The sequence below is a fragment of the Ostrinia nubilalis genome, chromosome 12 (assembly GCF_963855985.1).
Source record: "Ostrinia nubilalis chromosome 12, ilOstNubi1.1, whole genome shotgun sequence".
Lineage (NCBI taxonomy): Eukaryota > Metazoa > Arthropoda > Insecta > Lepidoptera > Crambidae > Ostrinia > Ostrinia nubilalis.
Window position 1 is genome coordinate 2,144,212 of NC_087099.1, and position 22,942 is coordinate 2,167,153.

Genomic DNA, 22,942 nt, shown 5'->3' on the forward strand with positions numbered 1-22,942 from the left:
ATACCTAGCGGAAGAGCAAAAATAACTGAGCGAGCGAGATATATTATGTCATTAGCAGCAACACAGTGAGATAAAAAGATGTCACGTCAAACAGAACCATTTTTTGCAACTATTTGACAGTTCAGAGGCACTTTAGTGGCACGCTGAAAATTTGAACTGAGATATTTCAGATTTTACGTGAATGAATTCGTGGATGTTTGCGAAATAATGCTTTAGAAACGTGGTGACTGGTTCAGTAATGGATTTATTGTTCAAAACAGTAAGTTTCTCCTCCTGACCCTGATATACACACATTTAAAGGTGTTGTTGTCTTCCTAGTACTTTTAGTTTTCGGATTAGTGGTAGTGGTAGTTGTGGTGGTTTTGGTTGTGATCTGGAGGAGCCCTCGCTTCTTCGTGGCTTGAGGCGGGTTGATGTACAGGTATTTCTTCACGCCATCAGCAGATTCTTTCTTCTTTGGCGTTCTCAAATACTCACTGCGTGGTTTGCCTAGCCGGCATATTGAGTCGCACTAAAAATAATTTGAAAATTATAAACAATTTGAACGATTTTTTCAACTGCCTAAGGCGGGAATTGAACCCACGACCTTCCGCTTGCAGGGCGACTGCTCTTCCCACTGAGCACTTGCCATATGTTTGTCTCGAAGCGCTGGTAGGGCCCAAAAGATAAGGAGACATGTAAAGTGCCCCATAAGGGCTACCTTTTCTTTTTTTATTATTTTCTTTAATAATATTTTGTCGTTCATAAGTGCCACTTGTGGTCTAAACTGAATAAATACTTTTGATTTTTTGATTTTGAGCTACTTAGACACAGGATGAACCCGTCGAAATTTTCAAGTGTAATACTCTGTTACGGCCAGCGTTTGTTTCATCAATGTTGGGACCCTTAAAATAATGTTGTAAATTACCTTCAAAAGAATGGTCTTAAGGCCCGACCTACACCAAAGCGGAGAAGAGAGAAGACGTGTTTGAAAAAGCAATCAGATTTCGTTATTTCCACATCACCCCCTGCTTATTAGCTTCGGTTAGAAATTCAAACATCTCTTTGTGTCTACGCTTTAGTGGAAACCGGACCTAAAAGACTGTCATAAGTTTGATTTCCAACAAATAATAAGGGAACTAAACAGTTTAAATTGGCTCGTTTGCATTGACTTACGAAAATTAATTTATGTTATTTTTGTAATAATAATATATTTCAGTGACAAAACAAGGTAGAGTTAATCTTTGGAATGCAATTGCGCAACTCAGTTTTCTCATCATAATCATCATATAGCCACTGGACGTCCACTATTAAACATAGGCCTCTCTCAATGATTTTCACATCGCCCGGTTGATAGCGGCCTGCATCCAGCGCCTTAAATTCCTACGACCTTTATGAGGTTTTCAGTTCGCCTTGTGTCGCTACGTTTTCCGGAACGTGGCCTGCACTCCAGAACCTTGCTGTCCCATCGGCCGTCAGTTCTGCGTACTACTCAGTTCTCTGCAGTTTTAAAACATGCATAAAATGTGTAAGTCAAAAAAATTTTAAGACTCAAATGTTAATTACCTGATCAAAATCATAAAAATTGTTCTTGTTCCCACCACATCCAGAGTAAAGTGCTTCCTTGCAGACCTTCCAAAATCTATCAAAGTAATATCTCTTTACAGCACCGAAGCAGAACCCGTAGTCAAAAGTCAAAGAGCAGTATCTTGGCCTGTATACTGAAAGCGTAGTTTATTTATTTTATTTATGTTTTGAAAATGTAACACTACAATATCACATAAAAACTTATTTTTAACAAATAATTTTATTTTCAATCACATAGTTTCTTTCTATGGCCTTGTCTAAATTGTACTTTATCCTAAGATGATGCACAAGACCTGTCTTCTTTTTCTTAAATTTAATAACTAAAGTTACATGTCCATTATAATAATAAATCTGCCGAAAGATAAAGTTTCGTCAAAATGTGTTTAGCCGTTTCAAGGATGATGAATTAATAATTCTTTATTTTTGTACAAAAACGTTATTAATTTGTTTTTCAAAATAGTGTCGGAGCTTAGCCGTAACAAATATTTATCCTGTTTTTAACAAAAAAAAAGTTAGGTACTCTCACAAGTTAGAGTAACTTTCTTTTTTTTTTACGATGTGTGTACACACAAGTAGGTAAATTATGAAACACTTTTCACATGCATGTAATTAAAAAAAAACAATACAACTTACTATCTTTAGTCATGTTGGCGTTGCTCAAGCAAGTGTTGATACATTGGCTGCGTTTGTCGAATCTGTTCCCGTTGCCCTGACAGCCGCCCCATCTGAAGGTGGAACAGTTCTTCTTCTCAGGGTCATAGTGGTACATTCGGATGTTACCCCGGCACGGGCCCTGGTCGGGCTTGAGGAGGCATGTCTTTAGGAGGACTGGGAAAAAAAAGACAACGATAATAACGATGTTTTCGGTCATAATAATAGGGTTTATCAAGCTGAATCGAAGTTTGTACTGTTTGACTAAAGATGTAATTTTACTTATTAGAAAAGATCATCATCATCATCTCAACCATAAGATGTCCACTGCTGAAATTAGGCCCCCAAGCAGATGCAGATTTATACAGAAGCTCAAAGTTGCGCAGCGTGCTATGGAGAGGGCTATGCTCGGTGTTTCTTTACGAGATCGAATCAGAAATGAGAAGATCCGTAAACGAATTAAAGTCACATTAGAAAAGATAGAAGATAATAATATACACTGTTATGTATGGACGGGAAGAAAACGTAACAATTGTTACCCCCTGCGGTATCACACGTGACAGTTGGAAAAAAATACCAGTTGTGTCCCTCTGACACGAATCGTTGAACCAGTTGGGAAATTTTCTCACCCAACAGTGATATAGGGGGCAACTGGGAATACTTAGTCCGAAATAGGTACGGATAAATGTTAAATATTTTTGGTAATTTATCTATCTATCTATACATATAAATAAAAATGAATTGATGTTCGTTAGTCTGATTAAAACTCGAGAACGCCTGGGCCGATTGAGCTGATTTTGGTTTTAAAATGTTCGTCGTAGTCCAGGGTAGGTCTAAACGGTGAGCAAATACGCGCACGATATTGTTTTTCTGTGACAGACAAAATTCAACGCGGGCGAAGCCGCGGGCGGTAAGCTAGTTAGTAATACACAGGGAAGTACATTTTATCAGTTTATTTGAGATTGTAATAATTATAATCAAATTACATACCAGTCGGAGTGTGTATAGTACTAACAGCTTCGGTTGGTTCAGATTGGGTGTTGTACTCCTTCCTCCCCAGCACTCCTAAACATTGCAGATATAGTAAACACAGAAAACGCAATTCCATTCTCAGAAAACTTGGGGCAATAAAAGCGAACGTTTCATCCGAACTCATGCCAATAGTTATATGCGCATATCGAATATATTACGTTCTCCGATAAAACAATTCATAAAATTGTGCTCGACCTGTGAAATCGGAACGATATTTTGTCACCCATTGTCAAGAGTTTGTGATAAACTAAATGAATTTCCAGTGATACATGAATAAAACGCAATCATTAATATTTTGATTTAAATAGTTTTAAATTTTTGAAGGCAAATCGAATACATCAATTTTGGTGTCATGTTTTTGAAACTGATAAATATAAACACGTCATGTTTGCTGGATATTATTAAGTGATCATTATTGGTAAAATATTACGTTTTATACTTATAAAAAATAAATAAATAGAATAATATTGTTTATTAATGTGGCTATGACAAATATTAAGTATCCGATAGATCTTAAAAATCGTCTACACTATCTTGTGTCACCCTAGTGTCGAGAGAGTACAGATTTTGATTCTACTATGGTACAGATGTTCAATCAATCAATCGACTGAATACTATTCCCATCTCTGCAACTCATGTGTAGGTAGCCAGGACCTACCTATAGCTTGAGCGCCAATAATAACCCAACCAGTGAAGGTCAACTTTGTCCCGGGGGAAAGTTAAACTGTCATTGGACCCGCAACGAAATTCACCAGAAGAACATAGGAGAAGTTCGAAGTTAAGGTCAATTGACTAAAGCATAAGCACGGACATGGAATTGTAATAGCAAAAACAAAACGATGGGTTAGCTAGAGCCATAGACTTATAACGTGTCAAAACTATCACCAAATCCTAACCATGCATCTGTATGCGAGACTTCTTACTCCAACTCTAACTCCCCGCAACCCTTAACTACCAAGACAAAACACTAACGAACTAATAAAGCTTGTCTTAACGAGTTACCACGGAAAGGTTTTTCTTGTGCTAAAACGCAATTACCATATGTATTCACGGTATGAAATTTGGAGCAGCTTTCTCTCCAGGATACATTTGCATTGTTAATTGAGGAGCGGGGGAACTTGAGGCAGTACACGCTGTTAGTTTTAGCAGTTATTCAGAATGTTGCGGAGTTGGTGTGAGATTTTGGATGGCTTTCGTATTGTGCCGTTTGGATTAACTAATGTGAACATGACCTTAGATTTATAGCTTACTAGCTTTCCGCCCGCGGCTTCGCGCGCGTGGACTACATTATCTACATATTTTACAGAACCCTATTTTTTTCCAAAATAAAATTTAGCCTATGTTACTCGTGGATAATGTAGCTTTCGAATGGTGAAAGAATTTTTAAAAACGGTCCAGTAGTTTTTGAGCCTATTCATTACAACCAAACAAACAAACAAACAAAGTTTTCCTCTTTATAATATTAGTGTAGAAGAGCGTTCACTGACGGTCTGATGCTTAATGCGTTTTTGGGGTGAGGTAAAATACATTTTTTCGGACATCCACGTTGATCTGAAAAAATCACGTGGACGAAAAAACAAAAAGCCTAACATGTGGCTGTTATATTCTGCAACTTTTTTACTATTGAAAAATATTTGATAAGTCGATTGAGTAACTACATATTATGTATATATGATAGGTGAACAGATACAGTACAAGTGTACTGAAAATGTTTCTGGTTCCTTATGTAGATAAAAAAATCGATTTTGGAAAATTTTAAAGTCTGCAAAAGGTACTGTCGACTGTACTTTATCGAATTGAAATCGATAAACAACGTTAGCAAAGAATAAAAGACGTGAGTGATCACTAAAAATATCCCTTCTAATCTTAGGCACAAAAAGAAAGAAAGTGAGAGACTGAAAGCCTATTAGCCCAGATCTGCCTAGGCGGTAATGACACACACATTTCCTCGGCCCTTTCTAGGTACAAACACCATATCAAGATTAGCACTGTGGTCTCTTATCTAGAGGTAATAGATGCTATTTTCCAACAAAATGGGTAGCTTGATGTGCTATGCTTGATAGACGTAGTACTCTAAGCTGCATCGCCGCTCTTTTATCTGAACGGACATGTAATTTGATACTCTGTACTCGTATAATGCTTTCAGGTTCTCTGTGCAAGCGCGTGTTATCTAGTATATCCTACTAATATAATAAAGTAGCTGTGCCCGAGACTTCGTACAAGTGAAAATAGTTTGAATTTTTTTTCGCGTTTTGCAACATTTTCCTTTACTGCTCTGCCCCTTATTGGTTGTAGGGTGATGTTATATAGCCAAAAGCCTTTCTCGATAATTGGGCTATCCGACACAAAAAGAATTTTTGAAATCGGACTAGCAGTATCCTGAGATTAGCGCGTTCATCTCAAATGCGTAGGTACTATCGCCAACAGTGTTAACTGCCCATTGAAAGTCATGTCATCTCGTTCTATCGCAAAGAATCGCCGTTTGATTAGAGCGAGAGCAAAAACGGAAATGGATAGTTAACAGTGTGGGCGTGTGTACTTCTAATGGACCGCATCGCATCTTGTTTTTAGAATGATAACTTAAACTTTGAAGAAGAGGCTGACATTATAGTGACTGATTTTCTTCCGCTGCTTCTTTTCAGCACTGTCCCACATTATTCTGCCGAAGCTGTGGTAGGGTTTAAACGGGACGTAAAAAAGCGCTCTTTTCAAGGCTTTCAAGGCAAAATCTAATTGCTCTTTATGACTTTTATTATTTTATAACCTTTTATTTGACCTTTATGGCTCTTATCATTAACCTTTAGATCCCATAATATTAATATCCTTGTAGTATTTCCCTCTTTCGCAGAAAACAACTCTGAAGAGCGCGGAATTGAAGCAAATTGGACTAATGAACGCATTGAAGTATGGCACCCTAATTCATGAACTGTGGCTGGGGGCCATGATCTCGTTAGTGGGACCTCCCTTTGGATTGTTAAGAATATTAATAACCAGCTGCCTGCCATGGCTTTATTTGGGTATAATAATAAAGTAGATCAATCTTTGCAGCCGCTTGCATAAATGTTTTTAGATTTGATTGGTTACAAAATAAGTTTAACTTGTTTAATTTTGTTGGATTTGAAAAGTAGCTAGATTAATCATCTATGAAAAAGCTTTTAAGAAAAATATTGAATTTTTTATTCAATAAAGTCTAAGGTTGGGTTGTTGCAACACCTCACTTTAATGGTAACTATAACGATAACCAGTGCTTTCGTATGGACTTTAACTGATTTTTTACTTTGTTAAAGTCAAAGTAAGATGGTGCAACCCAGCCTAAGTATACAGTTCAATGCAAGAGGTCACCGGTCAATTGTAGAAGTTCACAATAAACAACATCATTATAGTGCATTTCAAACTCTAGATAATATCAACGCCAATACTGAAATCCGCAGCCACAGAGCCAGCGAGCGAATAAGCAACATTTAAACCTGTCAATGCTAAGCCCGCCCGATACAAGCGCGGGCAGAGCACACGAGCGCTCGAGCGGAGCGAGCGAAATCCCCACTCAATCGCAACGGGTGGCGAGGCAAGATTGTGTTTTGTGTTTCGACAGAAAGAAATACCTAGTGTGTCTTATTTCAGTGGAACGGTAGAGCAAACTAAAGCCAAAACTAGGATGTTTTTAGATAAATGTCGCAGGTTCATCATCATCATCTTTACAATCATCTTCAAAGGTAAGTTAGTCAAATTCATATTTATAAGCATCTGCGAGATGACGTCAAGTCCAATTACTTAATACCACCCACAGATAGCCAGCATGGGAATAAGCAACATTTAAACATGTCAATGCTAAGCCCGGCCGACAGAAGCGGAGCGAGCTAAATCCCCACTCAATCGCAACGGGTGGTGAGGCAAGATTGTGTTTTGTTTTTTGATAGAAATAACCTAATACCTTGTGTCTTCAGTACAACAGTACCAAAGCGAAACTGCGATGTCTTGGGATATATCTTAGTGAAGTCCAAACTTAACCCCACAGGGAGCTTACTTTATTATAAGCAAACTTTAAACCTTTCAACGCTAAGCGGGACGAGCGAAGTTCCCACTTATCGAAATATACTAAGCTAAAATTGTGATTTTCATTTATCAATACTAAGTGAAACATTATTTCTTTATAATATGCATCTTCTTCTATTTTACGAAGGTGAGACATTACCTTGTCACTTTTTAAGTCTGTAGTATCTTAATTTATATTATCATAGTTAACAAGGCTTTAAAAATTTCAAACAATAAAATTATTTTATTTAGCATATTTTATTCACCATAGAAAACAATTGGCTTACAACGATCACGTGAACGCACTACCGCACAGTTAAATACATTTTCCTGAAGTTAAAACTGTGCGCTTTAGAGATTTCCCACAAATAAGTTTGCAGAATGCCTTAGCTAAGGCTTTGTGTAGTGACGGAAGTCGCGGCGCAAACTGCGCCGGTGGGAAGACGCCCTGAATAAATGCTACAGAGTAGCCCGATTCAGAGAGATTTTCTATTTTTGGCTTATGTTTTCATAAAGATTATTTACAGAAGAAAGTGTTTTTGTCTGAGTCAGACAAAAATACTTGTTTCAAAATTAGTCACTATGAGTCTTCTTTTTGGTGCAATAATTAGTGGAGCATTTTAAATCCATCATTATTATGTAGCAAATTACTAAGTCTGCTAGATGCAATTGATTTATTGAACAAAACTTCTATTTAAAAAGTTCATCGTCTTCATAACCAAACCATAGCTCAACTCATCATCTTCATTACAGGAGCACGGCCCTCTCTAATTTTCCAGAGGAAACTCTTTTACTCCTTAATAATTTTACCTCTACATTCATCTTGATTTCATGAATCCTTGCGCATCAAGGACCAAAATACGAAATTCACACAAACTTCTGAAAACTTTCGACATAGCAACAAGTCTACCATTTCAAGATCTAGTAGTGAAAAAATTCCCACTCCCCAACCAAAGTTGCTTCTACATTTTGAACCTACTCTGTACGCCCCACCGGGAATCTCCCGTGGACGATGTTTGTTCATTAGAGGTTTTAATTTGATTTTTCTAGCACGTTCTAATTGCACTGCGTTTATAATTTTCTACCCATTTATGCTGGAGCTGGGATTCGTTTGTTTTCTTGATTCTTGGTGTAAAAATGAAAAATGCTCGTAGTTTTTGACTTTGTTGATGCTGGCGTTTGTGAAATGGTAAAATATTAATCTGTTAATTACCGGAATAATTAACGGGTTTTTTTAATTCATAATTTCATTGAATAACTGATAAATGAGTGAACAGTGAACCCGAATTATATTTAATCCTTCAAGCTCCGCGAATCTAGACACAATAGATAATCAATTGTTATGACATTAATAAATGCCGTCTGGGACTCAAGCGGTTAAAAATTGTCTTTATAGAAATTGAATTAGTCCGAATTCAACCACAAGAGCGTGAGATTTTATAGTAGGTAATAATAAAGAATTATAAAATTCGATTCCTTCGGCTCGGATAAGTGTGCGTTCACTTTATAGATGACCCACGCTGAACTGTCCCACCAAACTCAATGACAGGGGGGCGCTACCATCTTTCAAATGTATGGTTTCCAACATGGCAAAAATCAGAACCAGCGATCCGGTATTGACGGTGGCGCCCCACTGTCAATGTCATGCATAGGACAGTTCAGTATTTTGGAACTATAATAGATATTGTAAAATTCGAACGGTAGTTGGGAAATTGACAGTTGTCAAATGTCTTCGGTCGGGTCGCGAGACGCTCCTGTATAATTGGGATTTTAATTTCGTATTTCGGTGGAATATCGTTGTGAATTGGTTTGGAAATCTTATAAATATTGTGTATTTAATCAGTGTGTATAATGGTGAAAGTGTGGACCAAGTGAAATATAAACAAACCGGTTCCAGAATAGGGCACTGCCCCAGTGGGCAGTGCCCTGTGGCCAGTGGAACCGGGCACCTGGGCAGTCCCAGGCACGCACGAGGTACGTTAAAGTATTTATTCTTCTTGCTTTATCTCCTTATACATTAGTATTTCTCTTAGTCCAGTCATTTAAGCTTAAATTAGGTAAGAATCTCGGAATTAGAGATACCCAGCTGTAAGTCTGTAAATACTTGTATATTGACACCCTAAAAGTTGTCTCAAAACCTACATATGGTAGGGTGTAAGCAACTATTAAATTTTAAGGTCAAAGGTCACAAAAATCGGTTTTTTGCGCTTTTTTTGGAAATATCTCATTTCCTATGGGTTTTTTGCTATTTGTATTTATTATCAATATTGTAGAATACTAAATTCTCTACAAATTTTGTTTAAAAATTTTTTTTATACGGTGAACCGTTTTCGAGATAGAGGGCGGAGAGCGCGCGGTCACTGCATCACTTCAGGTCAACTTAAGCGGTTTAGGTTTTTCATACAAAAGGATTTTCCCGCTAATTCCCGTGGGAATTTCGGTAATTACTTGTTGTAAATAAGCTTTACCTAAGTTTACTAAGGTACCTACATACATACATGCCAAATTTCAAGCGTCTAACTTCCGTTAAGCGTTTAGATTTTTCATACAAAAGGATTTTCCCGGCTAATTCCTGTTCCCGTGGGAATTCCTAAGTAAACTATAACCTGCCCAGGTGTATGAAGAATAATTGTACCAAGTTTCGTTAAAATCCGTCGAGTAGTTTTTGTTTCTATAAGGAACATACAGACGGACAGACAGACAGACAAAAATTTTACTGATTGCATTTTTGGCATCAGTATCGATCACTAATCACCCCCTGATAGTTATTTTGAAAATATATTTCATGTATAGAATTCTGTCCGTCTGTATGATCCTTATAGAAACAAAAACTACTCGACGGATTTTAACGAAACTTGGTACAATTATTCTTCATACACCTGGGCAGGTTATAGTATACTTAGGAATTCCCACGGGAACAGGAATTAGCGGGAAAATCCTTTTGTATGAAAAATCTAAACGCTTAACGGAAGTTAGACGCTTGAAATTTGGCATGTAGGTACCTTAGTAAACTCAAAGCTTAGTTACAACAAGGAATTCCCGAAATTCCCACAGGAATTAGCGGGAAAATCCTTTTGTATGAAAAATCTAAACCGCTTAAGTAGACCTGAAGTGATGCAGTGACCGCGCGCTCTCCGCCCTCTATCTCGAAAACGGTTCACCGTATAAAAAAAGTTTTTAAACAAAATTTGTAGAGAATTTAGTATTCTACAATATTGATAATAAATACAAATAGCAAAAAACCCACAGGAAATGAGATATTTCTAAAAAAAGCGCAAAAAACCGATTTTTGTGACCGTTGACCTTGAAATTTAATAGTTGCTTACACCCTACCATATGTAGGTTTTGAGACAACTTTTAGGGTGTCAATATACACGTATTTACAGACTTACAGCTGGGTATCTCGAATTCCGAGGTGAACTTACTATAATGACTGGACTATCTACGTTCCGTATTTCACGTACACACGGCCAAACTGTTAACTATCCATTTCCGTTTTTGCTCTTGCTCTCATCAAATGATGATTCTTTGCAACAGAACGAGATGACATGACTGGCAAAGGGTGCCACAACCAAACAGTACCACACTATCAAGTCGGTACTACCATACATTATGGTCCTACCAAACCAACGCGTGCTGCCCTCGTGCACGATGACGATGGGCGACCCTACTGATTTCTACTGATCGCCATCGCTTGGTCGAACTTTTATGGTGCAATGCTTGTATTTGCGCAGATATGCAGATTAGCAAATATTTTTATTTCGCAGTGGCTCACTTTTACCCTCGATTGATATTACTATAATCATGTTAGTCCGTTTTCTGGTACCCACCCACAGTTTAAGCTTGCTTGGTTCGGGACTAGATTAGGTTCGGCACTGTTCCAAGGATTTCTTAATGCAAGTCTACCTAGGCCTAGTAGGTACGTAATCCTTAAAAAACAAAAGAATAAAACATCACAAAACATGGTATCACTTGGAATTTTATTTTATTTACAGTGTCTTTTAAAGATGAATTAAAATCTCTGCGTGACAAGAATTTCAACATTTTTTCTTATCAATACAAAAAAATACAAATTCTTAAACCTATGAAGTGAAATTTAATTTAGCAAAGAAAACTTACACTAAAATATTTATTGGTACGTTTGCCAAGTCTGGCGATTTTTTACAGAAAAAAATACAGAAAACGATTGAACCTTGCTATTTTATTTACAGCTAATTTTCTGTAAATAATGTTGTAAATAATTAGCTAGCTAAATCGTCTTATCAAGCGTCATCATCATTATCATTTCAGCCATAGGACGTCCACTGCTGAACATAGGCCTCCCCCAATGTTTTCCATGTTGATCGATTGGTAGTGGCCTGCGTCCAGAGCGCCTTTCTGCTACCTTTTGTGATGTCGACTAATTATTAAGCATTTACTTAAAAATAAATATAATTTAACCCGTCTCCTTTGCCCATCAATAGGCAGAAAGTTCAACCTAAAAAGCCTTCCTTGGAAAAAATACGCAAAATCATCAAAAAAACAAAACGTAGGTAGTCAAACTAGTCAATCATCATTCCGATATATTTTTGGTGGACATCAGTATACCCGTAAAGAGTCCATACTCATTTAAGAATTTCATAGCAAAAAGTGGATCTTATTGTGTTTTTCCACAATTAAAAATGCGCTTTGAGATATTGAAATCAAGGTGAGTTTTCTATTCTCATTTGCTAATTGACTTGTAACAGTATTTTTCACTATCTTGGTGAAAGTAACAAACGAAGGCCCTTTTGTAGGTTGGTTCGGGACTAGCTAGATGGCGCTATGTACTATGGCTTATGTTATAATGTTTCCTTGATCACTGCAACAATGTAAATAGGGCTTTGTGTGTGTTACTTTTTGTTTGGAAAAGCAGACTTTTTAACAACAAATAGGTATCATGGTCACATCGTTCGTTCGTTTGTTTCAGCCAAATGACGTCCACCGCTGGACAAAGGCCTCCCCCAAGGTTTTCCACAATGAACACATTTATCTAAACATTTTCTTAATTTGTTCTTGTAATTTTAAAAATGCCTCTTGTTAGTTTATCGGTACAATTAAACAATCTAAATACTTAATAACAAATTATAGAATTTGAAGACAAGCGTACAAAAAATACTTAGAATTAGAAAATGTTTAACAAATCTTTGTGTGCTTACTCTAGTTTTAACAATGGGGTAACCCTGAGATGCAATCTCTAAACTTAAAAACAAAATGGTGGTGATTCTGTTTAAGCTTTACCTAAACTAATTTTACCCTCATTTATTGTAATTAAATAAATAGTACAAATTATAATGTCTCTTATACATCACTAGCGGCCGCCCGCGACTTCTTACGCGTGGATCCCGTTTTACCCCCTTTTCCCGAATTTTCTTTGCTATAAACCTCACGGAGCCCGAGACCTTTCCAACGAATGCAAAACCGTGGAAATCGGTTCGTGCGTTCTGGAGTTATAGCGTCAGGGAGGAAAACCCAACTTATTTTTATAAGTAGATTAGAAATGTGTTTAAATTTCTATATTCTAATTTTATTATAATGTATCTCTAGCTAAACATTTACCGCAGTTTCACATGAGAGGAAAAATGAAGCATGGAGTAAACTCTATACTCATCAGCTTTATCACCATTTCAGCCATAGGACGTCCACTGCCAAACATAGGTCTCCCCCAATGATTACTATAATGACCGGTCGATGACGGCCTGCATCCAGTGCCTTCCTGCTACCTTTTTGAGGTCGTCGGTCCACCTTGTGGTTGGACTCTATAATTTTTTTTCGTTAGTCTAATGAATTAGGAGTGAACAGTTATCATTTTAACTTTTTGGACGTTTTTAGTCTTAAACTATTTTATTAGAGACTCGCGTTTGCGATGGTTAAAGATCACGATCTATACTGCGGCTCTGTAAAGCATTTTACAGTAGTTAACAATAAGTTGAACCTCTTTAGTAATAAGGAATGAAAAAATATTTTAATTTGAACAATAGTGTAACAGAACCACCACCAATTTAAAGAAGTAAGTATTTCATGCAGAAGATTTTGAAAGAAACCAGTTTTATTTTGCAGTTGACTTTCCAGCAGCAATTTTTAAATAATAATATGATTCAAAATTTGAATAATTTTCATGATTATGGACCACCGTCCATCAAGGATATTATGTGAGCATCATCAGAACGGAACGGAGTCTATATCATCAGATTGTTCCGTTCTGATGATATAGACAGTCTGACCCATAGGTACATAATTTTTGATGAAAGTATAAAAGGTCTTTTCTAGAATTCTAGATATTTATCTCTCAAATTCAACTCTCAAGCCATTTATTATGAACCTCAAAATGTTTATGTGATGCTAAATAAATTGATTTATGCCCATTTTCACCACTAATCCCTAATTTTTAAGTGACCCTTATGTAATGGTAATACAACAGGAATTTTGTTTTCATAGGGGTCACTTAAAAATTAGGGATTGATGGTGAAAACGTTAAATAATTTCCTGTAATTATTAAATTTAAGTATCGAGACGGCATTTCAGAATTAGCACCATTTCCATCACAAGGGTGAACTTAGTTTATGAACGATTGAAGTTAAGCGATTTTGTTCATTGCCAACCGAATTTAATCTAAGATACAATTCCTAATTTTACATCGTTCTTAACGATCTTATCATATTATAATTATTACAGTTCTTGTTGTGAAACTAAAATAACTTAAAACACATTTGTAATGTTAAACCATCCAGAAATAAATTATATCCTAAGTTCCTTGAAAAAGAACCTACACAAAAAAATACTATTAATTTTTGTTTTGACTTGCTTATCTTATAAACAAAAATTAAATAATTAATCATCGTAATACCTAAAACACTTTTCTTTCTCTTAAAGGTAGGTACACAGCTTAGAAAACTATAATTGTTTGGGTATTTTGACAACCGCTACATAATTTTATCATCCATTTTCACTGTTGGCTATTCCGATAATGTGCTGTGTATATCGTTATCCCAATTTGAATGAAAGGATAAAGCATAATAAGTATCTACAATTTCACCTTATTGTTCACTTACAACTCCTGAAACTTAACATGCTATCTTTTAACTTCCAACATAAATTATTTTATAAAAACATCGTTTGCTATATTCATATTTCTGTAGTTAACTAAAAGAACTAAATCAACTAAAATTAAAACAACGCTGCAACGTTCGCTCTCATCTAACTTTGGAATCAATTATTTGGTAGAACTAGTCAGATCAGTTTCTTAAACCTCGATATTATGACAACCATTGAGGTGTTATAAATAGTTAAATCAAGTCATGCACGTGGGTTTATTATCATTATACATATTTGGACGTTTTCCCACGTTATTATGTATAGTGGTATCTTATGTGAAGAAAAACTAAAGTAGACAGATGGGAAAAAAGTCCAAGAATAGCCTTATTCACCAACATCGAGGTACTCGTATTTACATGTCAACGTTTCCAGTTTACCGATACTACTTCGTTATTCTACGCTAACATCACTAAACCTTCACATTGGCAATCCCAAAATCGACTTAACGTTAAAATATTTAGCCTAGACGCAGACTACAGATTTTTTTTCGGCCGATAGTTGGGTCGAGCTGTTAATCATGTATGAAAGTGCGCACATTGGTATTTGGTATAGATCGTTTCATCCACGAAGACGCGCCCCACCATTCTTCCGCTAATGTTTGAGTGTTATCGGTACACGCTAAAGTATCCATGAGTGCACACGCATACTACAATAATGTCTCTTGGATTGCTCGGATCAAACTCCCCGCACCCCGCGCTTCCCTCGACCAAAAATTGGTGGTGCACGTCTTCGTGGATGAAACGATCTATATTGGTATCTTCATACAAATTAGAATCGGGCCCAACTATCGGCTGACTAAAAGTCTGTAGTCTGGGAGTCTTACAACTAACGCACAGATTAAATTCGTATCACACAGTTAGTTCGCCATAGTTCAGCCGCCGAGGAGCGTGCGCTCAACAGTAGATCTAATGGGGTGGTCGCTTTCGTAGTACTCTGGGTAATCTTCGTAGATGAAGTCCTGCCCCATGGCGAAAGGCAGGAACATGACGAAGAACAAGAACACCCAGCTGAGGAAACACCTGGACGCGCCTCCGTTGAGGGTGACTGGAAATAGAAACAAATAATGCTATGAGCGAAAATATTTTGGAAGAATGTTTGGGCTGTATACTGTATGCCTTAAATTAATAGGTTCTTGTCAATTCACAGAAGATAAGTTAAAAAAATTCACTGAAATACCACTGCGTCGCAAATTTCTGAAAGCATATTAGTTAGTAGCTTGGGCTTGGTCGTTGTGGAAATATTTGGAGGTGGCCTCCTCTACTAAATTAGACACAGTCGTGCTCTGCTGGAGCGTACTCCTGGTGGGTACTAATAATGAAGATGATATACTTCTAGCTCTAGCATCCGCATCAGGGGTGAATAATCCCAAATAAGTTTCTCTCTGACGCCATGCAAGTCACTCGCAACCGCTCGTCCATGATTTAAATAAAATATTTGTATTGTTAGAACACTTAAGAAGTGAACTTCATCTCTACGTCCAAGGAAGATTAGTCTCTGACCGTGGAAGTAGATCAATAAGTGATATTGTTCATCTGGGCATATTAAAACTAGGGTCAAACTTACTTATCTAATGAGCCCACAGCATGCTTATTGGTTAAAGTACTGGTAGGTCCTACGACGCGACGCCGCTTTTAGGTGTACATGCGCTCTTTTTACTTACCTTTTGTATCTACGATACCATTTGTGCGTATTGCTTGAGCCTTTGCCACAATAATTACTTACTTCTCTCAGGCTCTAGGATCTGTATCAGGCGTGAAGAAGTCCAAGTAAGCCTCTCTCTTGTACAGGTCGTGGACTGAGGCCACGCAGGTCACTCGCAGGCGCTCACCCACGAACAGCTGGGGAGTGACCTTCACCTCTATGATATAGGCTTGCCCAGAGAAGATAAATCTCTGACCACGGCTGTTGTCCCACAATCATTTACAGATCCGTGATGTTCATCTGGGCATACTAAAACTAGGGACAGACTTACCAATCTAACTGGCCACGGTACATGCTAGGTGAAGGGCCTATGATATTGCTTAGGTTAGGTGAAAATCAGCGCCGAACTAACGTAACTAATGAGTCACAGCATAATAATAATATGCTAAATAAAAGGCCTACTTGATGTACCCTTTGGTTCTCTGGTTGATATCTCTTTGACTTACCTTTTAATGAAATTGTAAGTCTACTCTTGAACCGTATGTGGGTTTGGTTAGTTACTTACTTCTTTCAGGCCTAGGATCTATACCAGGCGTGAAGAAGTCCAAGTAAGCCTCTCTCTTGTACACTTGTACAGGTCGTGAACTGATGCCACGCAGGTCACTCGCAGCCGCTCGCTCACGAACAACTGAGAAGTGACCTTCATCTCGGCGTGCACGCTGGTCCAGAGGAGACCGGTATCTGACCACAACGTGTAGGCTGAACCATAAGAGATGAGTCTTCTAACACGGATGTAGTTCTACAATCCGTGATATTGTTCAGCAGGGCATATTGAAAGCCAGAGTCAAACTTACTCACTTAATAGGCTTAGGAGAACGCTATGTGAAGTTCCAGGTAGATCCTACGAGACACGACGCCGCTGCTTTTGGGTTTACATGCGTTCTTTTTAATTACCTTTTTTGTGATGTTGTATCTACAGTTTACACCTACCGTTTATGTGTATTGCATGAGCCCTGACATAATCATAACTTACTTCTCTCAGGCCTAGGATCTGTATCAGGCGTGAAGAAGTCCAAGTAAGCCTCTCTCTTGTACAGGTCGTGGACTGAGGCCACGCAGGTCACTCGCAGCCGCTCGCTCACGAACAGCTGAGGAGTGACCTTCATCTCGGCGTGTATGCTGGTCCAGAGAAAATAAGTCTCTGACCATGTAGATATTTTAAAAACCACGTACAGATTCGTAGACCCCTGATGTTATTCAGCTGAGCCTATTGAAATCCAGGGTCAAACTTACCAACTTTATGGGCCAAGACCAATGCTAGGTGTGGTTCTTTTGATAGGTCCTACGACACCTTAGATGTATTATGGTCTCTTATTCTTAGGTACCTTTTTGTGGAATTGTAAATCTACTTATTACACCGTATGTGTGTTTGTTAGTTTCTTTGTACTTACTTCTCTCAGGCCTAGGATCTGTATCAGGCGTGAAGAAGTCCAAGTAAGCCTCTCTCTTGTACAGGTCGTGGACTGAGGCCACGCAGGTCACTCGCAGCCGCTCGCTCACGAACAGCTGAGGAGTGACCTTCATCTCCTCGTGCATGTTGGTCCAGAGAAAATAATTATCTGGCCATGGAGTTAGTTTAAAAACCACGTACATATTCGAAGACCCCTGATGTTATTCAGCTGAGCCTATTGATCCAGGGTCAAACTTGCCAACCTTGTGGGCCAAGGCCAATGCTAGGTGTGGTTCTTTTGATAGGTCCTACGACACCTTAGATGTATTATAGGCTCTTATTCTTAGGTACCTTTTTGTGAAATTGTAAATCTACTTATTTGTGCTTGTTAGTTACTTAGTGCTTACTTCTCTCCGGCCTAGGATCTGTATCAGGCGTGAAGAAGTCCAAGTAAGCCTCTCTCTTGTACAGGTCGTGGACTGAGGCCACGCAGGTCACTCGCAGCCGCTCGCTCACGAACAGCTGAGGAGTGACCTTCATCTCCTCGTGCATGTTGGTCCAGAGAAAATAATTATCTGGCCATGGAGTTAGTTTAAAAACCACGTACATATTCGAAGACCCCTGATGTTATTCAGCTGAGCTTATTAAAATCCAGGGTCAAACTTACCAACTTTATGGGCCAAGGCCAATGCTAGGTGTGGTTCTTTTGATAGGTCCTACGACACCTTAGATGTATTATGGGCTCTTATTTCGTAAGTACCTTTTTGTGGAATTGTAAATCTACTTATTACACCGTATGTGTGTTTGTTAGTTACTTAGTACTAACTTCTCTCAGGTCTAGGATCTGTATCAGGCGTGAAGAAGTCCAAGTAAGCCTCTCTCTTGTACAGGTCGTGGACTGAGGCCACGCAGGTCACTCGCAGCCGCTCACTCACGAACAGCTGAGGAGTGACCTTCATCTCGGCGTGGACGCTGGTCCAGAGAAAATAAGTCTCTGACCATGCAGATATTTTAATAACCACGTACAGATTCGAAGACCCCTGATGTTATTCAGCTGAGTCTACTGAAATCCAGGGTCAAACTTACCAACCTTATGGGCCAAGGCTAATGCTAGGTGTGGGTCTTTTGATAGGTCCTGCGACACGTTAGATGTATTATGGGCTCTTATTTCTTAGGTACCTTTTTGTGGAATTGTAAATCTACTTATTACACCGTATGTGTGTTTGTTAGTTACTTAGCACTTACTTCTCTCAGGCCTAGGATCAGTATCAGGAGTGAAGAAGTCCAAATAAGCCTCTCACTTGTACAGGTCGTGGACTGATGCCACGCAGGTCACTCGCAGCCGCTCGCTCACGAACAGCTGGGGAGTGACCTTTATCTCGGCGTGGACGCTGGTCCAGAGAAAATAAGTCTCTGACCATGGAGTTAGTTTAAAAACCACGCACAGATTCGTAGACCCCTGATGTTATTCAGCTGAGCCTATTGAAATCCAGGGTCAAACTTACCAACTTTGTGGGCCAAGGCCAATGCTAGGTGTGGTTCTTTTGATAGGTCCTGCGACTCCTTAGATGTATTATGGGCTCTTATTTCCACCGTATGTGTGTTTGTTAGTTACTTAGTACTTACTTCTCTCAGGTCTAGGATCTGTATCAGGCGTGAAGAAGTCCAAGTAAGCCTCTCTCTTGTACAGGTCGTGGACTGAGGCCACGCAGGTCACTCGCAGCCGCTCGCTCACGAACAGCTGAGGAGTGACCTTCATCTCGGCGTGGACGCTGGTCCACAGGAGACCAGTCTCGGAGGCGTGGAGACTGGTCTCTGACGAGCGCAGCTGGAATTGGAGAAGTTGGCGGTGAGAAAAGGTAAGTCCTTTTTTTTTAAGAAAATTATTTACTTTTTGATGTATGTTTTTCCCATGAAAATAGCCCGGTTTCGAACTTTTAGAAATGTTTAGGCCGTTTCTTTATCTTGGTTGATTTCAAGTTTGTCGGTGACTTATAAGACTTATTCAATATTGCGGAATAACATTCGTTAAAAAAATGCAAAGTAGTTACCGGTTTGTTTTTTTACTAATCACCACCGCAAGCAAAAATTTTTATTTATTAAGAACGGTTTGCTACTATGGCTGAGGACCGACATTCAGCGACATGACTTTTAAAATTATGTATTAGGTTTTCTAAAAAACCTTTCAACTCACATTTCGTTGATTTCCTTTCAACTCCCGTTTAGTTTAGTTTTGTGTTAATATTGTTTTCTATTTTTGTTTTTTTTTTCTCTCTCTCTTTTTTGTGATCACCGTCCATAACGCCCCCTGTTGCGCGCCTTCTTGACTGGTAGTCTCAATATGGTCCCGGTCAAGAGGGCGCGCAATTCGCAATCTTCGTGTTGGTTTCCGCAGAAAACCAGCTTCTCGACATGGCGCTTGTTATGTCGCGAATACAGCTGAGCGGACGCCTCTTCAGCATAGCTTGTAGTTTAATGTTTAATGTTATATGTACTGTATTTTTATTTTATTTTTCTATGCTGAATAAAGTATTCTTATTCTTATTCTATTTCAAACTTAATTACTCTCCATAAAGCTCAAACATTTCAAATCTCTACGTGTATAATAATTGGGATAGACAGTGCGTTAAATCATTAAAATTTTAACAAACCGGCTCACTCATAGTCACTTTTTACGCTAAAATAATTTCAAATCTTTTCATACATACTGATAGGTATTATAGACAGTGCGTCAAATAATTCAAACTGGAACATACCGGCTCATCATTGATTTTAATGGTGAGGTTGGCTGCTGGCTTCGCAGGAGATGAAGTGCAGTTAGCCTTCAGCAACTCCCCTGGTTGGTAGCGCTCCTTGTCTGCCTTCAAAACTGGGTCCAAGCTCGGCAACGCTGGAATTGTTAGAAAATAGGATTATTTTTAAGTCACAATGCTTAATAGTTTGATATAATACCACCAAGTTGGAATTCTAAATAATGTAAACCACATTCTCACAATAATATTAGATGCGTATCGTTTGCAAATATCTTAAGCTGATGGATGGAAAAAAAAAATTTTAAGAAAAGACAAAATGGTGTAGTTAAAGCCTTTTTAGACAGATGAATGCAAAAGTCAATACCATTCAATTCACGGCACTTTGAACACCAATTATTTTACTTTAGTTTCTTGAGCCATGTGAGTTTTTCGGATGATCCAGAACAAAAGCGCATCGATCGCAAAAAGGGAATAAAAACGGAACGTTCGCCTTTTATAAGAAGCTCTAGTATGTGAGGGTATGCTCTAACGAAGCACGCCTTATACTGTAACGAACCGTCTTTGATGTTTGGAGATGAGTGTAAGATCTTGAGTCTGGTATTGATATTAAGTTTCAGAAGCGAAGTTAAGCTCGGCACTACTTGCAGAAGGAACTAATTGGTAGTTCCAGGAGTTGAGGATAATAATAACTAGGTACCTAGTACCATAAATTATCTTTGAACGTAACTCTTGAAAGTCTCTGTTAAATATAATTAAGGTTATCTTTCGGATAACTTTTATAAAAGAAATATTGACGCAGTTCGCTATCTATGGTGCTCAGACATGCTTTTAATTTGCTCCTCTTGAAATACTTTAGAGTTACTTTGATAAATACTAATTCTCAAACAATATAGTATATTCGCTAGCTAGACTTGTTATGTCAAAGCTTATTACTTGAGATACACTGAAACAATTTTTAAATCAAGCTGTTTTTTGTTAAAAGAAAACGTATAAAATGGTTAATAATAGAGACACCTGTTTGACAAAAGCTTCTGAAAATAGTTATCTCCATTTAACTCCATTAAAATTTATTTGGAATCTTAACTGTTAAAAGTAACAGTCGTCAAATCGGCTCAGATTTGAACAATGCTTACATAATTGCTAATCAATTATTCTATCAAAACGTTCAATAGACGTTAGCGCTAGCAATCCTGATTCTATTAATAAATTAACAACAATCGGACGATCGCTTTTCGGATAAATGTTAGTTTATTTTGGGCTTGGTTAGTAGTGTACTGACGGCTTAACACTGTAGGGTCTTATGCTGTTGTTTTAAAGACGAGTTTGCAACAAAAACGTTGTGTTCCTACCGAGGATTCCGTCAACTGGGACCGCAATTAACTGGGACCCGCGGTCCCAGTCGCCGGATGCGTAAAAATTAAATAATTTTCTTCCGGCGACTGGGACCACTCATGGATTTTAGTACTGTACCGATTTTGGATTGAATAATATTTTCTTTTAAGTTATCTATGAGTGGTCCCAGTCGCCGGAAGAAAATTATTATTTTTTTATGGATCCGGCGACTGGGACCGCGGTCCTAGTTAATTGCGGTCCCAGTCGCCGGAAGCCTCTTTCACTTAATAGCTTAAGATTAAGGCCCAGAACAGACGGTAAAACGCAATTGCAACGAAACTGCAACTTTGTGATGATTCTCATGAATGAAACTGAAACTGAAAGTTTCAAACTGGTCGCGACATGTGTGGTCTCTCAACGGACGCTATGGCAGAAACTTAGATGCAACTCAAAAGTAACTAGCAGTTGCAGTTTCGTTGCAGTTGCGTTTCACCGTCTGTGGATTTGGAAAGGTATCGCTTTAAAAGAAAACTAATTTAACGAAAAAGCAAATAGGAATACATAACACACATCACGTTTAAAAAAGTCCCCTTTTGCAGTTTTTATTATTTCTCACTGATGTTTTTTTCTTTTTCTTTTTTATGCATAACAAGGCATAAAATTCTGGATTTTGGATGCAGTCTAGGATGGTACATATCTGCCCTGTAATTGCCTATTCACTCGCTTATTCCAGTCCCTAGCTGTACATTATAAAAGAGTCATCGAAACGCTTAGTGCGAGCTGGTGGAATGTCAACAAAAATAGGGATGGTACGTTAACCTGCGTCTGGTTCCCCGGTGATGGAAGGGGGGGCTGGTGGAATTAGTTTGTGTAATTCTTTCGCACATTCTCCAATGTAATATTATTGCAGTCATTTTATAATTCCATTTTCACGTCAATATGCGCTAAACACGATTATTGAATTTCCGTGCAACTTTGAAATGACGTTAAATATTTCAGTGCTATGTTTTGTGCAGTATTTTGCTATCAACTGTACAAACGAATTTGGTTATTTTATGACCACTCGTTTGTTATTGTTTTAGATATTTTTATTCAAAGTATTCTGTATAGAAAAATGTTTGCTGCTTTAAATGTAAAGGAAAAATACTGGACTAAAGGACAGTGCGAATCCATGTATGGAAGTTGGACCAAGTGCTGCTCAGAATGAAACTATAGTGCATTTTGTTCCTCAGGCCAATACTAATTTGTAAACCGGAGCGCACTGAAATCTATCCCTGGAGTTAAGAGAAAAAAAGAGTTTTGTTTGGAATTATACATACAAAATATCATCGATGTATAATCACTACGCATAAGATTTCGCGATTTTAGTATT

General features: G+C 38.1%; 3 protein-coding genes across 3 annotated transcripts in view; 1 reads left to right on the forward strand and 2 right to left on the reverse strand.

Moving 5' to 3' along the window:
• Positions 1–224: 224 nt before the first annotated feature.
• LOC135076459 (kunitz-type U19-barytoxin-Tl1a-like) lies at positions 225–3,397 on the reverse strand. Its single transcript, XM_063970925.1, has 4 exons — positions 3,208–3,397; positions 2,200–2,394; positions 1,546–1,700; positions 225–511 (listed from the first exon to the last, which is right to left on the reverse strand). The coding sequence occupies exons 1-4, from the start codon at positions 3,371–3,373 to the stop codon at positions 245–247; spliced, it is 783 nt and encodes a 260-aa protein (XP_063826995.1). The 5' UTR covers positions 3,374–3,397; the 3' UTR covers positions 225–244.
• An 11,544-nt stretch (positions 3,398–14,941) lies between these two features.
• Positions 14,942–22,942, reverse strand: part of LOC135076639 (uncharacterized) — a 154,083-nt gene continuing 146,082 nt past the window's right edge. The window contains exons 4-11 of the mRNA XM_063971061.1: positions 20,242–20,375; positions 19,112–19,313; positions 18,787–18,898; positions 18,312–18,457; positions 17,893–18,060; positions 17,487–17,654; positions 17,069–17,236; positions 14,942–15,438 (exon numbers count right to left, since the gene is read on the reverse strand). Of these exons, the coding sequence (XP_063827131.1) occupies positions 15,266–15,438; positions 17,069–17,236; positions 17,487–17,654; positions 17,893–18,060; positions 18,312–18,457; positions 18,787–18,898; positions 19,112–19,313; positions 20,242–20,375 (1,271 nt within the window). The 3' untranslated portion in view covers positions 14,942–15,265. The remainder of the gene's footprint in view (positions 15,439–17,068; positions 17,237–17,486; positions 17,655–17,892; positions 18,061–18,311; positions 18,458–18,786; positions 18,899–19,111; positions 19,314–20,241; positions 20,376–22,942) is intronic.
• LOC135076777 (uncharacterized) overlaps positions 19,255–22,942 on the forward strand; it is a 245,741-nt gene continuing 242,053 nt past the window's right edge. Inside the window, exon 1 of the mRNA XM_063971206.1 lies at positions 19,255–19,344. The gene's annotated coding sequence lies outside the window, so the exon portion shown is untranslated. The remainder of the gene's footprint in view (positions 19,345–22,942) is intronic.